General features: G+C 36.9%; 2 protein-coding genes across 3 annotated transcripts in view; both read left to right on the forward strand.

Moving 5' to 3' along the window:
• The first annotated feature begins 315 nt into the window (after positions 1 to 315).
• Positions 316 to 5,106, forward strand: park7 (parkinson protein 7). Its single transcript, XM_077204154.1, has 6 exons — positions 316 to 521; positions 1,358 to 1,459; positions 1,746 to 1,805; positions 2,057 to 2,126; positions 4,079 to 4,165; positions 4,648 to 5,106. The coding sequence occupies exons 1-6, from the start codon at positions 432 to 434 to the stop codon at positions 4,806 to 4,808; spliced, it is 570 nt and encodes a 189-aa protein (XP_077060269.1). The 5' UTR covers positions 316 to 431; the 3' UTR covers positions 4,809 to 5,106.
• Positions 5,107 to 5,441: 335 nt separating this feature from the next.
• LOC143711947 (voltage-gated potassium channel subunit beta-2) overlaps positions 5,442 to 18,860 on the forward strand; it is a 119,114-nt gene continuing 105,695 nt past the window's right edge. The window contains exon 1 of one of the 2 annotated variants that reach the window (XM_077204150.1): positions 5,442 to 5,636. The gene's annotated coding sequence lies outside the window, so the exon portion shown is untranslated. The remainder of the gene's footprint in view (positions 5,637 to 18,860) is intronic. The other variant, XM_077204148.1, reaches the window with a different exon arrangement.

The raw sequence follows: 18,860 nt of genomic DNA on the forward strand, positions 1-18,860 counted from the left end.
TTATTGTTCTAGTTTCCCCTCCATAAAATAAATCTGTAGTGAACACTATGCATTTAAGTGTATATTTAGGTTAATGGGCCTATACATGTTCATCCATCTCTAAGGTGACTTTTTCTAGTAAAATTGATTTTCACACCTCAGATACTGATAAAGTCTGTAGTATTTTGTGATAATTACAATTTTATTGTAAAATAAAAATTAACAAAGCTTTTTTTCACTTTGTGATTTAATACGCATGGTTTTATTTTGATAACATAAATGAATATAATACATGAATGCACTTATATTCGAAAAGTATAAGAAGACTTTTATTTTGCCTGGTAGTTCCCCACAAGTAACTAGACCCGGAAACACCTTTTATAATAAAAGTGTCATACGTGAGTGGGGTTATATTGCATTGCAGAGAGACTCAGGCCCTCAGACTCACAGTAATGGCCGGTAAAAGAGCTCTAGTGATTCTGGCGAAGGGAGCGGAGGAGATGGAGACGGTGATCCCGGTGGATGTCATGCGCAGAGCGGGGGTCTGTACAACACACACATGTTAGATTGACTGCCACTGAATGCATGTCTGTGGGCATCTAGTTATATATTATGCATGCTCTTAATTTTTGCGGTGTTCTTTGTAAAGTGAAAGCAGTGATCAGGTGTTTCTTTTGCATGGATGTTGCTCATGTGCAACTGTATATGGTCACATACTGCTGCCAGACTCTGAGCTGCCACTGTGTAAATGCCAAAGTTTGCAGAGAGTCAACTGGACTGTGACATTATTACATAATCAGATTTTTTTGGGAGAGCGTGATACTTTATGCAAGCATGCATTACATTGATCAAAAGTGTCAGTAAAGACATAGTATGTTAGAAAAGATTTCTGTTTTGAAAATAAATGCTGCTCTTTTGCACTTTTTTATTTATCAAAGAAACATGGCACAAATATATTAATCAGCACAACTGTTATTAACAGTATAATAATCAGAAATGTACTCTGAGCAGCAAACTAGCATATTAGAATGATTTCTGCAGGATCATGTGACACTGAAGACTGGAGTAATGATGCTGAAAATCCAGCTTTGATCACAGGAATAAATTACACTTTAAACAATATATGCATGTGAGTGTAATTTTAATATTGATATATCCTGTAACATAAGTCCTGTAAACCTGCATGTTAATATATAACAGCTTTTGGAAATAAAAAAAGTTTCACATTAGTTTCAAATGTAAAAATATACTGATTAAGAGAGCAGAAACATACAATCTCTTATTTATACATCATTAAATTTGGCGTTAGATATATGATTTTGTCAAATGCCAGCTATTACACAGATATGCCCCTCATCTCTCTCTCTGTCTCTCTCAGATTGCTGTTACTGTGGCAGGTCTGGCGGGTAAAGAGCCTGTGCAATGCAGCCGTGAGGTCATGATCTGTCCCGACTCCAGTCTGGAGGACGCCCGCAAACAGGTTCGGCTTTAACTTGGTCCCCATAATTCAAAGTTAGTCTGATTCACAATTCGTCTGTGAACTGATTTGATGAAGGTGAATGGAGTGTTGTCTCCATGTACTGGATAAATAACTCATTGCCAATAAAACCATACCGTTGGTTACCATTCAAATTAATTTAATTTAGACTTTTTAAAACATTTTCAGTTTACCTTGAGATGTACAAATGCACATCAGCTATATAAGAATCTTGATAATGAAAACGTTCCTGGTTTGCCTCTTAAGATGCATGTCATTTTCCTGACAGGGTCCATATGATGTGGTGCTTCTGCCTGGAGGTTTGCTTGGAGCTCAGAACCTTTCTGAGGTACAAATACGTTTTAATTATGTGTATTTAACAGTTGAACGGATTCCATAGGAGAGTTTCACGCCATGCACATCTTGCATAACATTATGCCGTGTCCCTCAAATAAATAGAAAACATCTTTGAGTCATCAGTTGAGGTTAGAAATGCGGTCGTATTGAAATGCGGTCGTATTGAATTGCATAATCATGTAAATTTAAGAGGTGTTGTGACAATGATTTCACTTTATATATGTGTGTGTGCATGTTATGTAGTCTCCCGCTGTGAAAGAGGTGTTGAAGGACCAGGAGGGCAGGAAGGGTCTGATCGCTGCAATCTGTGCAGGTAATCTTCATCGTGACCTCTGTGCACACATTAACCTTTCCCTGAATTAACATCATTTATTTCAACTGTTTCAGTGCTGCTCCATTATGCAAAATGTCGGGAAGAGAAGTTGAATATTACCTTTTCCCTCCAGTATGAATTTCCCAGAGGGCCTTTGGTAATTTTTTCCCATAGGGCCTTTGCCCCCGTTTGTACACCTGAACCGTCTGGATAATTTCTGGAAGATTTCTGTGCCACATATATGATGCTCACAGTTCAGTGGATTATAATTATGACTGCCGATCTGTAAAACTAAAAATCTGAAATACAAATTATGAGGATAATGAGTTGTTATAATTGGCAGTATTAAGCACGTCCATCTTCATCTGGAAGCGTATTGAACACAGAGACGTGTGCTATCAGCTTTGCTGTTCAAGGGCTTGTGAAGGACGTGGTGAATGAGGACAGTGAGCCCATGTGGCCGTAGAGAGCGCAGGAGAGAGGAAGGCGTCCCAGAAAATGGCAGATGTCCCTAAAGGGATCTGTACTGAACAGAAACAGCTTCTTTTAGTGCCGTGGAATACCTGTAAAACAGAGTCTATATTCGTGAATTCAGAATGAATTATTACATTGTCAAGAATAAATCAGCAGACACAATTTCTCTGATAATTACACTGTCTGATTTGAAATCTGCATCCAAGTTTTTTCGCTTCAGTCCATGTCTGTAACCTTTATATGCTTTATGCAAGTGTAATCCTAACAGTTGACAAACAAACTTCTATATTAAACACACACATATGTGTGTGTGTATATATATATATATATATATATAAAAACATTTTTAAAAATTGTATATATTATATATATAAATTATTGCTTTATGTTTGGATCGAAAAAATATTGTTATTATATGGCAATGCCATTATATGCCTAGTGTTATTTTTATATTGTTGATATACTATTATGTTTTTTTGTTAATATTTTGAATTAGATGTTTTAAAATATATTATCTGTTTAAATTGAATTTAACGTTTTAGTGATTTGTTTTTGTCATTTAAGGTTTATATATATATATATAAGTTTTAATTTTTTTTAGGTATATTATATAGTACTTCAAGTTATATATATATATATATATATATATATATATATATATATATATATATATATATATTGCCTTGACACCTACCTAGCTGAATTAAAATAAGTTTAAAATTTATTTTATTATTATTATTTTTTTTTTTTTATTAATGTTTAGTTAGTAGGTTTTTTTTATTTCTAGCAATGAAAAGGATTTTTACGGTTTTGGTTTTAGTTATCGAAAATAACCCTGAATGTGCCCGGTCATGATATTTTGCAAGCAAGCTTGACTATTCAAATACAGTATGTTACATGTAGTGAGGCTTTGATACTCTTTGAGACTGTGATTGGGACATAAAGGTCTATTATACCTGCCTGTCTTTTATTTCCTTTTGTGGACTGAGCTTCTGACAAGCTAGACCTGTAACAGTAGATGCCAGGGTCAGATCGGTCATCAGACGTCCTGCCAGAGAAAGTGTAATCACTAGACCGCACTGGGCGTCTGCCAAAGTGCACAATCAATAGTTAAGGGCTCTCTTTTCATTAATGTTCAGATGAGCTTAGTGCACAGCCAGGGCTGCAAATTATTTTTAGACCCTATTTTTACTTCCGTTCGTTCATCCAATGCGTATTGCAGAATTAGTTGGAAATTGTATACCTGGTTTATTTTGGATAACAATATTTTGATGTTTGGCTGATGGTGATATGATGATCATCATGTTAAAGTCACTTTGCCCCTCCCAGGCACTGGCATTGAACACTAAATCATGACTTCAGACAGATTTTCAGACTTCAGCAACAACACAAAAAAATAAGAATAACAGGATAATTATTTACTTCATCATTTCCTACCTTTAAGAGAAAACTTTATATCATTGTTTGACCTGTTGCAGGCCCGACGGCACTTTTGGCTCACGGTATTGCATATGGCAGCACAGTTACCACCCATCCAGGTGCCAAGGACAAGATGATGGCTGGAGGTAACGTCTCTATGTATACCTAGTCATTTTCTCACAAGCATTAATGTCAGTGATGGAAACTTGCATACTTCAAAGGCATGTCATGGAAAAGATCCAAAGATAAACATCCAACAGAGGGTGCTGTAGGTAACAACACAATGACAAGTGTTGGAAAATTATAAGTAAAGGAACACTGGGTGAATTTAATGCATAATATGCACTGTTCATCTTACTGGAAATGTATGGGCAAACGCTTTATTGCATTGTGAGATCTAATATTATGTAGGCTACTGCATATATCTATAAATGTTGTTGGTCATCCAGGATTTCTGTGCAATTTTAATACAGTGCACACAGTTTACAAACTATGATCAATGTAAAAGTAGTATGAAATCTCATGCACACAAACAGCCAAAGTATTTTGCAGCAGGAGAACAAAGTTTCTACTTGTAGACTGTGGTGATATGTTTAGCCATATGAATTATTTTGTGTTCTTCTTCTAGATCATTATAAATATTCAGAGGCTCGAGTTCAGAAGGATGGAAACGTGATCACCAGCAGAGGGCCAGGAACCAGCTTTGAGTTTGCCTTGACTATAGTGGAGGAGCTTATGGGTGCAGACGTCGCTGCCCAAGTCAAAGCCCCACTCATCCTGAAAGACTAACCATCAGACTGTTAAGATCTGAACTGTTTAAAGTTGCATTTACAATTGTACTGCTCTGCCGATATGAAAGGGAGTTTAATTTAATTGGCTTAGAATTTGATTTTCTGATGCATAGAAATTTGAATATTTAATGAAACTACTTAATTATATTTGAAGAGAATTATTGCAGACTGGCCATAGATTATCTAAATGACAATTAAATTAAAATAGCTTTTTTGCAGCTTTCTGTCAATTCCTAGTTTTCTTGCTTGCACTTGTAAACTTCTGTACCAGAATAAAGTATAGTGCATTAAACTCATGAAGTCTCAACTTCTACATTTAACATTAATAGATACATATCTGTGTTGCTTGTTTAAATCTTGAGTATTTTGACGCCACAACAGCAAAGATATATATGTGTGTGTGCGCGCGCATTTAAAAAAAATCTAATCAGTATTTAATATATTCTTCTTTAATTCGTAACTTAAAGGCTTGCAGACAGATTCTATTGCTTTAATGCACCGCATAGTTTGGTGATAGTTTATTAATCAGAGTCAGACCTGCTATTGGTCGCTTGTAACATTTCCAGTGACGTACTGTAAGCTAACCAATCAACCGTCGCTGTGTTGTCGCGTTGCGTCTCAACCAGCCAATAGGAGCGTCCCTGCTCAGCGCGAGTGTTTCTTTTGTAGCGCGTGTATAGATTGTGAAAGCGGCAAAAAAAGTCATTCGTTGCAGCTTGTCCAACGTCCTTCTGACTGAACGAACGCGCGACATCCCATATAAAGCTGTTTTTAGAGGTGAAAATCGATAAATGTCATATTTGATGAACCCTTATCTCCCTGCAAGGTAAGAATATTATATTATGTCCGTGTTTAACGTCTGTTATGCAAGAAAAATCACGACTAGGGACTTTTTTGCTGCGGTAAATCGCTGAATATTTCACATAATGACGTTAAACTGCCGTTATCCATGCATGTATATGAGCACTTTGTCAGGCTACAGGTTATAACGTTTGGTAATGATAAACAACTACTTTATGTTGTATTTTACTATTCACCTTCTATTTTAGCTGGGTTATCGTCTCAGAGAGGTTTGATTTTGACTTTTGATATGAGCTTGAACTGTTATATACTGTTACTAATATTTCATTTAGATATTCTTTTTATGTGTGATGATATTGGCTAATACCAAGTTAGTTAAATTAAAATAACAAACAATATTCTATGGTATTTTGGTGGAAATTATGGTTATCATGGTACTTTTTTTGAACTGCCTTAGAAAACATATGCACATAACCATTTACATTAAATTTATACATTTGCCATCTTTTATACAAAGTGACTTAGATTACATTCAAGGATACATTACTTCCCTAGAAATCGAATCAATGACCTTGATGTCTAATAGTTTTGAACTATAAGAATGCATTCAAGGATATTGAGGAGAGTTTTGCACATTTGCTGACGTGATGTAACGTTAACGTTACCTGGATTTTTGACCAGACAGATTGACTTAAATTAATCTGTCTGAAATGCACTCAAGAGGCGTTCACACTGACAGAGATTTGCAGCAACCGAGCAGACATCAATAATTTTCAGTAAGCATTTAGAATTTGCAATAAGGGTTCTGGAGACATTATTGACACTGGTGATGTGAAAGTTATGCAAATGAAAACTTTATGCAAGTGAGCAGCCGACATAATGTGGAGACTAGCAATGCCTGATGCAGTTTGGATACTGCGATGAAGTAGGAATGCCTACTAAAAGATTGCAAACGCTCACACAACAAGGATGTCTTCACTCTCATTGGTAGTTGCTGGAACAAGATGCTCTGTTTCAAGTTTCAAAAAAAGTTTCTGGATTCGGCCACATCCTGTCTGCAATAGTTGCTCATATACTGCTGGAAGCTCTCCTTTAAATTAAATGTGTTCTGGTAATTTTGTCGCTGGCAGTGTAGTGTAAAAGTTGTCTTTATACAGGGTGAATTAATATAATTAGAATTAATTATTTAACTTTTTTTTAAGTTGCTACAATATAATGCTGTATAAAGTTTGAATATTTTCAGTATTCACTTTTTTTTAATGGACAAAAATGTATACAGCATTCCATCCAACTGTTTGGCATTCAGAGAAATGCACTTGCTTTGTCAAAAACTATTTAAAACTGGCTTTCCCCTGTTCACACTTCAGCTGGGCTGCAGTTATTTGAGACCGCCCCTCAAGCCACATGTGAATGTGCTTTTCTCAACTCGAGTGCAGGAACAGGAAGGTGAATTAAAGGCAAGAGTTCTCCTCACATGCTGCATGAAAGCGCATCTTTTTTCTTTTCTTTTTTTTTTTTTTTTGCTGGCCTCTGCTCCGTTATGCTGCAGCGCTGCAAACCAGTGTATAAATAGAAACCACTGTCTTACTCATCTTTTAACAAGCTGCATTTGGGACTAGAGGACTGCCAGGAGTCATCCAAACAAAAGAGTAACATTGCACACAAATGCAGCACAAAGAGTATTGCTGGTACCACAGTGTATGTGATATATAATAGCTTGCATAGTTGAGGATTGCCCTTGAAGAATGCACAATTTGGAGGCATTGTAATATTGTGCATTCATCTAGAAAAGATGCACTGTTAATTCCACTCTCTTCCTAAAAGATATTTCTGGAATATTAGCATATTTTGCGGCACATTGTCCTGTTTGAGTAGCTGTACAGTATAGGGGTGTAACGATTCTCCAAATCCTCGATTCGATTACATTTTCGATTCTAAGGTCACGGTTCGATCGAGTCTCGATTTTTACTTTTTTTTTATTTAAGCACAGGTTGCTGTTGCTCCTAAAAAGCTGACATCAGTTCATCGCAATCTCACACATCTCTGTTATTATCAATGAAGCTGACTGCACAATGACTCTTTCATAATATATAGCCTACACTTTGTTATAATTAGAGGATTTGCCAGCTTATAGAATTCAGCACTGAACAAAAAGTCCGTTTTGAGACCTATCTTAAAATGCTTCTGATTGGCCATTGCGTTCAAGAAATCAACACATATGTCTGTGATTGGCTAAATCGCTCAACGCTGCAAATATGTTATGAATAGAAACTCTGGCCTGTAAATCGTTTCTATTTTGTTTTAGTTGTTCTTGTTGCTTATCTGTAACAGATAAATAAAAATGTATTAGTTTTTATATGTTTTATTCATAGATATTTCTAGTGTGCTGGAGTCCCGCGAATCTTTTTATTCTCCCGCACACACAGAGTGAGTGCATTACCGCCCGCGCTCGCACTCGGCCATCAAATCTAGTCCCGCGCCGCACTCTATTGCGTTGGCAGTGCACATCTATAGATCAAGAGCCCGGCCCGAGGATAGTGACGGGAAATATCGGCCCGGGTCGGGGCCAAGTTCGGTCTCGGACATAGAATATAAGTTAGAGGACTCACAGCCTTTCAACACGTGTGTTTTTTTTCCGCGCCGTGATGAGTCGTTCATGAACGATCTGTTCATTGCCTCTATCATGCCACAAATGAACAAAAGACTCGGAAGGTAAATTAATTATTAATGTTCCCTGTAAATTATTTTTGACTGCATAATGATTTCTTAATTCAGAATATGATCAAGATTGCGTGGTGGATGTGTTCGGGGAATTTGCCTGTTAAAAGTATAACATTTAAAGCTGAAATGACTAGAAAAAAGATTAGTTAATTTTGATGAACGAGATTGAACAATAGAGTCAGTAAAACGATCCGAACTTTCCATCACAGGCGCGACATGGGGGCGTGGCAGCATCGACAATTTCATTTTTTATTTCGATTTTTGAGATTGTGAATTAATTTCGATCGATTTCGATTTAAAATCGAGATCGTGACACCCTTAGTACAGTAGAGAGCTGGCGGCTAGACTCTGGCAAAGAGTGACGCTATTAGCCAGACTGAGTCATTCATTGGTTCAGCGATGCAATTATGGGAGTCCATAATTGCACTTCCCTGATTGGGTCTTTCCTCTTAACCATATCCTTTGGTTAGGACAAGGCAAGCACTTAAATGGATAGTTACCTCAAAAATTTAAATTCTGTCATACTTCACCCTTGTTCCAAACCTCAAACCTGTATGAATTTCTGTCTTCTGCTGAACACAAAAGATGATATCTATCTATAAATTACAGGAACGTCTGTGTGTCTGTTATTCGCATATCTCTCGAACCCTTAGTCCGATGGATTTCAAACTTGACAGGTGTTTTGCTACGGGCACGAGTAAGTGCAGTGCCAAGTTTGGCGTTGTTTGGATTAGAAATGCAAAATATATCGGTAAAATAAGCACTTAGAAGGTTGTGGTTTAAACAATAAACATTCTGACATAAACACTCAAGCTGTGTCTGAAACCGCGCCCTATCGACTATATAGCTAGTGCACTATATCGGGTGTCGGCCATTTTGTAGTGGTGTCCGAATTCTGAGTGAATGACATCATTCCCTACATTCATTCACTACTTTTACCCACAATCCTCTCTGAATTCGAGTGTACATTCAATGTACACTTGCTGAAGCACTATTTACCACAATCCAATGCGGAGAAACCTGAGCGCACATGAAAGTGCGAAGCGAGCAAGTTTAAACCAGAGTTTACTATACAGCTTTCTTATTCCTGCTTTAACATTTATTTCATGCTGCTAGTTTAATTTTTTTATTTTATTTTTTATTAATCATTACTTGAATAGAACATATTAGAAAATTGAGACAATATTATATTGATGAATTTTAAAAATTAAATTAAATTATATTTATAAGGTAAATTATATAGACCTGTATATAATTTCTTTTATTAAAATATATTATTTAGGCATTAACACAATTTAATGTGTTTTACTAACAGTAAAACACTGTTGTTTTTGGCGCGGTTTCAGACACAGCTTGAGTGTTTATGTCAGAATGTTTATTGTTTAAACCCCAACTGTGTTTTGAAAATTTGTGTCATTGTTGTTTACTCTTTAAACTGTAAAGGGAAAAATATCCGTTAATCATCTGTAGAAAGCGTATTCATTTGAATGTAATAACGGCCGCCTGAGGGCACTCAACCACCACGTCATCTGTGAGCGTGAGAGTTACAATTTCAATCAATGAAACTACAAAGCTGGCACCGAGGTATATATATATATAATTATAAAATAAAGTCATTATGATTGTTATTGTTATTAATAATATTTTTTAATATATTATTTCTGCGACAGCTCCAGCTCTCCGATGCACAGTGTAAACATCAGCATCCGAATTCACTCACTTCAGTTCGTTCATACACTAGATACACTAGATGTCGCCTTGGGGTTCAAAGCATGCGTCAAAAGCGCCTCCATCTTGGAACAGGGGTCTTGTCATAGGAAGTAGGTAGGTAACGCTGCATTCATGGATGATGCTGGACTTTTGTGCTGCGTATGGATGTTCACACGAATGAAATCTAAAAACCACACAGCAAGGCATTACATTTCACAAGAATGTGAAATTTTGTAAATTTTTTACAATTTATCTGGACTCAATGATAAATACGTGTCTGACCATTGGAACGAATCAAAACAACTAGAAAATCGCATTCATGACGATTTATGGTGATTTTATTTCCGTTAGACCATTTCCTACATTGATGCTGATGCTTTAAAGAGGAGGGGCTCCCCTGTTCCATGATGGCGGCTCTATTGACGCATTCGTTCCAATGAACTGCCGTACCCAAGGCGACATTTAGTGTAGGGGTCGACCGATATGTGATTTTCAGGGCCGATGCCGATGCCGATACCGATTATTACAGATCAAGTAGACCGATAACCGATATTTTAAAACCGATATATAGCCTATGTCTGGTGTAGAAATGTAAGTTAATGTCAAAATTAAGAATAACAAAGAGTTTTGACAAATACTTTCTTTAAATTATTTTAAACATATCTTTAAATCTGAGAACTGTTAATAATAACATTATTATTATTATTATTATTATTAATAATAATAACTAAAAGAAATGTGCAGGGAGCACCCAGCAGCATTCTGTAAAACTTAGACTCTATTTTAATGGTAAAATTAAATTTTAGTAACCAAAAAGCATTTCTAATTAATTTAAATCCTCAAACTTATTCAATTTATTTAAAGTTTAACAAAAATTACATGTTTAGGGCCCTATGAAAAAACGAACTTTTATTTTGACGGGTTGCCGTGGAGATCTTTGAGTTTCTGTGTGTTTATGATATGACGAAAACTTTTCTCAGTTGAAGCTTTAAAAAGCTCATGAAGTGACTTAGCGGCTCTGGAGATGATGTTTATGCAATCACGTCCTCATATAATGATGCGGCTGAGGCTGAAAACAGCGCAAGCGTCACGCGTGCTCCAGTGTGTGTGTGTGTCGTGTGTGGGTGTGTGGTAAATTAAATCATGCGTCTGCACCATTCATTTAGAGACACGCAGGATTCATATTGAAATAGTCTTTTTGCGGTTTGAAATTCGATTTGATTTGTACTGACCTGCATTTTATTAATTCATCAAGAAGTTGACAAATTCCGTGACATTCCGCTTTATACAGTAAATTCCGTTTTTATGACTGGATTCCACGATTCGGTCCGTGTTTTCTGTATCGCGGACATCACAGGACCCTATTATACTGAGGTGTTTTGCAACTTAAGTGTAGTAATTTATTGCTACTTCAGCAAAGTCTGCTGCTGCCTTAAATTTGAGATACAAGACAACTGATGCATGATCAGTGCAGCAGCTCCAGTCAGCGAGTGCTAAACTTTCAGTGCCTTCAGCTTTCTGCATTGATTGGCCGGACTCGTGACTCCCAACAAAACAGATGTGCGGGACATTGCATTGGTCTAGTCTACAGAGTGGTGAGTTCCGACAGAGGTGGCTGCGTCAGAGACAAATATTCCCCATTTCAAAATTAAATTATTTTATCGGTTTTGAAAATGGCCGATAACCATAAAAATGCTCAATATCGGCGCTGATAATCGGTCGACCCCTAATCTAGTGTATCTATGAACATTAAGACAGCTACACTGTTTACTTCTGAATATTATATTTTATTCACGGCCATCATTTGTAGTAGCCTATGCACAAACTGTTTGCTCAAGCGTAGCGTTTTCTTGGAGTACACTGTGTAGCTGCTCCCTGAATCGTGCAGTTCAATTTTCCCTATTTATTGTAGGCCTATGTCATTATGTCAGTATCAGTATTTGCTTTCTACCATGCACAAATAAAAATGTCACTGAACATTTGCTGTTTAATTGTAACAATGAGCACTCAAAGTCAAACACACCAAACCAACAATTACTAAAAACACACACAAAAACCAATTTTGCACGGGCACTTTGCACTAGTTTTGAAGAATGTCGGAAACCAAATAGTTGATTTCCATAGTATTTCTTTCCCCATACTATGCAAGTAAATGATAGAATTTTCACTTTTGGGTGAACTATCCCTTTAAGGCTTATTCACAACAAGGACGAAAACTATATACAGTTTTAATGATCTTTCTAATTCTGTGAGAATAGGAAAGTCCAAACAACTATGACTTTAGCAACACAGAGGTTTGGAACAATATCGTTGGAATCACTTTCAGAATTTTTTTTTTTCCAGCGGATGAACAGTAAAAACACTGACAGCCAATCAGAGTCCACTCAACATTAAAGAGCTCGAGCATTAAAACTGGCAGACGAAAAAACTGCAGCGCACTTAGAATATACAACTTTAGCATGCATTGGTGTGGATGCTTACGTAATTATCGTTATACTTATCTTTATATTTATCGGTTTTGGTGTGAATGGGCCTTTAGAATTCCGAATGGAATGAAAAATTCAGGTTTCAGCATTGGTTATATATTACACGTTTACACGATTGTTCCTTCTCAGAAACATAAAACCCTCTTTTCAGAAATGAAACAGTTAATAGGAAACACTTATCCAGTTTAATGGTTTGGTATTATTTTAATGGTGTCTCAAACCGTGAGCAAAATAGCATGTTTGTGCAACTTCAAAGTAAATTAGAATTTTTTTTAAACATTCAAATTTTTATTTAATCATTTTTTATTTTAGTTTAAGGGACATTGACATTCTCTCACCTGTCCTTGTTATGTCCTTAATGTCCTTAGAGCTTACTGGAGGGATGTGATATCCAGTGTTTTCTGAAATATTATGGATGGTTGATTGCTGTAATTTGTCATATTTTATCTCCGTGACATTTTCAATTGCAGGGGTTAATTAGAAACCTGTCAGATGGTACGATGATCATCATTATAATAGTTACTTTATCCTTGTGGTTATGTAATTAGCTGTGCAAATGTAATTCCTACATTTCCATTTCTACAGGGACTTGGATTTTGAATACTTTTCCATTATGTGCAAAAATGACCTGGTCGTTCCCAGCATGGGCTTTACTGTTGTATCTTTTCAAGGTCAAGGTTGTGTTAAACATCTTTCTTAGAATTACAGCAGTTTGCTAAAAATGAGCTCACCTGCTTCATTTCTTTCTCAAACTATTGTTTTCCAGCTGAGAAATGGACGTAGTACAGGAATTGAAAATATCTCTCTGGCCATCATGAGAATGACAGTGCACATCCAAGTGGGAAGGCTGTGGTTGTTGCTTGGTGTTGTGACAATTTATTGTCTTTTCTAAGTGCTCTTTAATCTCAGGCTACGTTCACACTCCAGGCTGAAATGACCCAATTCCGATTTTTTGCCCCTATGCGACCTGCATCGGATCTTTTCATGAGATTCTGAACGACACAGATCCGATCTTTTCAAATGCGACCCAGGCCACTTGGGTATGTTCCAAATCCGTTATGTATCCGATCTTTTGAAATGCGACTTCAATCTAAACGGCCAGGTCACATGTATCCGACCCGCACGTCATTGATATGCGACAAACGTCATAATTCTGCGTTGAAGTAGGCGGGAATGAGAAGATAAACAACTATGGCGGACGATGCTGAGACCAGTCAATGGAAGGGAAGCAAGGTTTCTGATTTAATTAATATTTGGGGGGACAGCTCTATTCAGGCCATGTTTAGCTACTTCCCCAAACAACAAGTGACGTTGTTGACCGTTGAGTACTCTTCTGCGCATGCGGGTCACTTCTGGGTCATTTCACGTTCACACAGGAGATCACAAAAGGTCGCATTTAATTCGAAATGTGAACGGCCTTGCAAAATTTTTTTTTCAAAAAATGGGAATTGAGCATTAAGCCCCTGCAGTGTGACCGAGGCCTTAGAGTCAGGGAAGGAACAGTGTAAGGTTTTTAATGTGCTATTATTTAAGAAATGTATTGACAAATTCTCCAGAGCATTCATGTCTATAAGCTTTGTTCTTGTCCCATTTATTAATTGTAGCTGGGTTATTATTGTGACAATCTGAGGCAAAGGAAGTTTCCCTCACATGTATAACTGATAAGATTATTTTCGGCGAAACCTACAGAATTTACTTTGGTGTCTGTATTGCAAAAATTTTAATTTACACCTTTCCCTGATGTTGTTGAAGGCAACCTCTTGAGCTGTTTTGCCTGTGGACCTATTAAAGTGATGGCTAATGGATTTCTATTTAAAAGGAAACCTCATTGGTTTTTAATGTTATAACTTGTCCATCAAACACTGCTGCATTAAATTGATAGATTCAGTTGAAAATTTTCCACACCGCATCCCATTTCGGTTGATCTTTTTGCTCGTCCCACTTATACATTATACACATAGGTTTGTGAATGTTTAATAGACTACTGTGGTCTTCTTCAAGAATGCATTTATTCTTAAACTCTTCCACGTAGCACTCACAATGCTTAGGCTAAATGTTTAGGTGTTTCCTTTCCTTATGGTCTCCAAGCTGCAAAGATGGGAATGAAAAGGTGGCATAGAGATCTGCTGTAGTATGTATAAACTGGATGTGAGCCAAGGACCAGCGACACAGTAGTATGCAATGCTAGAGTTGCTGCAGTCCCCTAAGCTCTGGGCAAGCGTCTTATTATAAAGCATGTGCTAATACAATCTGTGTGGAAAATGAGATGATTATCTATAGTGCAGAACTTAAATAAAGGAAATAGAGCTGCACGATTATTATTCCCTTGAAATTGTACTTGTGATTATTAATTACGATTATCACAATTTACATTGAATATATATAGGCGTATTATAATACATGTTTACACAAAAATTGTTAACACACACAAGTACTGGCCCCCTTTACTTAAGATACACATAAATTGTAAGAATGACTCATAGTAAAGACTAGAAAAACATTAGGACTATGCTAAAGCAATTAAATAGTAGTCCCAAACTAGTTTTTGTAAATACAATGTTGATATGAGCCACCACAGTCATTTAATAATATAAAAAATAACACAAAGTGAAAATAAAGTGGCATTTTTGGGTTATGGAAACGAGAGTTACCATGGTAAATACACAATACTAACAAGAACTGTTCATGAAACAGCTCCTGGTGAATAGAATGAAAATCATACCTGCATACAAATCCTTCTCACCTAACACGTGATTTATTGGTATTTTACTTTTATTTCGTGACTTAATAATTGCGCGTGCAATTGAAGAGTGCGCGCTACGAGCACAGTATAATGGTTGACAGGACAGTAAAGTAGGGCTGCTCGATTATGGAAAAAATCATAATCACGATTATTTTGGTCAGTATTGAAATCACGATTATGTAACACGATTATTTCACATGACTTTGGGAACATGTTGCATTTATTAAAAGACACCTTTCAACAATTCTTAAAAAAATCTAAATTTGAACATTTATTGTACTTTTTGAAATATTAAACGGACCTCTAAACTCACAAGTGGTGAAAAAGGTGACATGTTTACAAAGTAATTAGTTATAGGGGGTCACCAGGGCATTATTTGCCTTTATAAAGGACAATTTATTAAACCTTACTAAATATGTTTTATGTCAAATTCTTACATTTTATCAAATTCAGTTTTAATAAAAAGGGCTGTTATCTATTAAATTAATTTACACTGCAAAATTACAACTGTGTAAATATTATGAGATTAATGTTTAAACAAATAATAAAATAAAAAATAAAATCAATGATGCCTTTGCCTTTAAACAATAAATCAATAGGTGGCGACAAGTGACCGTCTTAATAAATGAATCATTGAGTCATTCATTAAAACGATTCGTTCAAAATAATAAATCACACAGTAACAAAACACAGCGCTTAGTGATGCTTTTCTTTTGTAACTATTTTCGTCGGTGAAATAGAACAAAACCAGTCAATATTCCGTCTAAAATGTAAGTTACTACATATAAACGCGTTTCGATCGGTCGGGCAAGTAAAACGCTCTTTCACTTGAAACTTAAAAATCCCCCTTTCCCGGACAAACAGACACGTTTTATGTCGCTCCCTGTGTTCATTCTCGATGTGTTTCGTGCTGTAAAGCGGAACAGATGATCAGGCCATGTGCGCGCGCGCTGCCGTTCGCTTGAACTGAGGCGATACAGTGATCGAGCAGAAATGAATGAAATTTTAGATGTTAAAGAGATCTCGACAGCTCGAGAGGCGTCTATGGTCTCACTCCAGTCTATATTAAATTAGCCAATTGTTATTGTGAAGTTTATTGTGCTTGCAGTTTATGAGGCTGAGAGAGTTTAAGGCTTCGGGAGGGACGGATGTGCGCGTGCGCGAGTCATTCAGAACACAAGACAAAATAACATGACAAAATAATCGTTTTTACTCAATTGTACTATTTTGGAGATCGTTGGGAGCTAAAATCGAAATTGAAATCAAAATTCGATTAATTGCACAGCCCTACAGTAAAGTCCGTTTTTCTGAGGTGAAAGCGTATACTTGCGTCACTGCCTGGTATGTCATATTGTGCTGGGTTTTCTGAAGTAGTCGTGATTCGCCTCTCATAACATAATTATGCTCTAAACACACACAAGCAGAGTGGATATTCTTTTGTATCGCTGCTTTGAACGATTACGTAATCATGGCATCCATAATCGTAATCGCAATTAGAAATTCGATTAATTGTGCAGCTCTAAAAGGAAAGAGGGACCATTAAATACAGTTTATTTTTATAAGGGATTCTGTGCTATAGTAGTAATAGGGATGGTTTAAAAAAAATTCCCCTGGCTTCACAGACATGCATGTTTGAGCTGTTTTAACTGAACGCAACTTGCACTGACAGATCTAAAAATATGTCAGTGCCATTGTTTTGTCTCAAGATGCACACCGGTAGTTTTTTTTTTCTATGGCACGTTTATAAAAGCTACTTAAATGTCTAGGAGTGGGGGAAAACCGATTCTTAGATGCATCGCGATGCGGACGTGGACGATTCGAATCACAAATGTCAAAAATCTATTTTTAAAATGATAATGTTAAAATGATAACTTCTATGAAGTTGAAGGGAAAAAGGACCTTGATAAGAGCCACACTAGTAGGGCTCCAAACTGCAACTCCTACTGCAAGTAGGGCTCCAAACTGCGACCAAATAGGTGACAAGAGGTCGCCTCACCACCACGTTGTCCAATTGATAAGAGCTGCAACTTCTGTTACATATGAGAAACATCAAACGACAAATGAAAGTGAAACGAAACCACCCTATCCGTGGGCCGATCTCAATCACACAACACTGTTATTATATAGCCCTGGGAGATCCAGTGAGAAAGCGTTTGAATTCAATGCATAATTAATAACATCGGAACAAGATCTAATTTGGAGCATTCGGCGCAGAATTCTGTTCTAAACCACACGTCAGATCAAACAGCGCTGACGTGGAAACCAGTACAACCTTAAAAGCTTCCAACCAACTCTGAAAAGGCAAAGCGAATTACAAACTATCGCAACATTTATTGCCAAATCACTTCCATTTGCTTGATCAGTAACATATACTGGAAGTAAATTCATTATGGATCATTACAATTTCTTTGCTTTAAAAGTACCAAGTAGTCACACAGTGAGAAAAAAGAAATCTGTATAGAAAAAAAGATGTATCAATAATCGTTTTATCATCGCATCACAGCCCTCTGAATCGTGATTGAATTGTTAGGTGTCTAGAGATTCCCACACCTATAAATGTGCCAATTAAACTAAGGCCCAATCCCGCCTTAATCTAACACCGTGTCCTAACCAGACGCGATGCGATAAGATTCCAGCGACAGATCATTTGTCTGTCCACACTAGACGGGACATGACTGCGAGATGAAAAAATCAATCAAAACTCACAGCCAATCAGAACAGCGTGTGGGCGGAGTCTCGCGGCAAGTGCACAGAACCAGAGAGTAATCTTGATGGCAATCGCAAGTAAATGGATAAGTAGGCTACATAATCAAATTCACAAATATTACACCATTTAAACATTATTCAAATACCTAGGCTACTGAGTTACTAAAACAATCTTTGTTCACAGTTTGAACGTTCTTGTTTCCATTTGTTTAATTTCAAGATCTGAGGTGAATTATCCATTGTTGCTTTTACAGCTACAAAGCTGGGAGCAGTTTAACTGATATTCAAAGTCACATTACATGCTTTTAACATTAAATAAACTACATAAACAGTATCTGAGATTATCATTGTCACACTTTGTTTGTTGTTCCAGCGCGACGTCGCAGAAAAATAGAAACCGTTTCTAAAATAGAATCGTCGCGTGTCGCCGTCCCGGCTGGTTAGGACAAAAACTCTGATTTACATGGAAAAGATACCTTTTCACGTGTCTCGTGTACCAGGCCCACACGGAATACGCGCCCCGCAGACTTGCGCAGAAACCTCCGCAGATTTCCGCAGATTTTAGTAGTGCCCGACCATCATTGACAAGTACAACTTGCGCGTGTGCGATTGTGAGGGGTAGTAGGCTGCGCTGATTGATGTTTAATTTTTTTTATAAGAAAGTGAATCTTTAAAATGTCTAAAATAAAACTGAACGCGGAGGAATTAAGGAAACGTCACTTGTCTGCAAAAATCACAGCACAGGACAGAGCAAAAGAATTTGCGAAAGTTTTTTATGAGAATGGGAGAGTTATGTTTTGTAAATACTGTCAACACTATGTCGATTACCTGAGGTGACAGACGGCACTGGAGCATCTCAAATCCGCTCGCCATAAGAACAGAA

Source organism: Siphateles boraxobius, unplaced genomic scaffold, assembly GCF_051911475.1.
Source record: "Siphateles boraxobius isolate OS27281-9 unplaced genomic scaffold, OSU_SipBor_1 5, whole genome shotgun sequence".
NCBI lineage: Eukaryota > Metazoa > Chordata > Actinopteri > Cypriniformes > Leuciscidae > Siphateles > Siphateles boraxobius.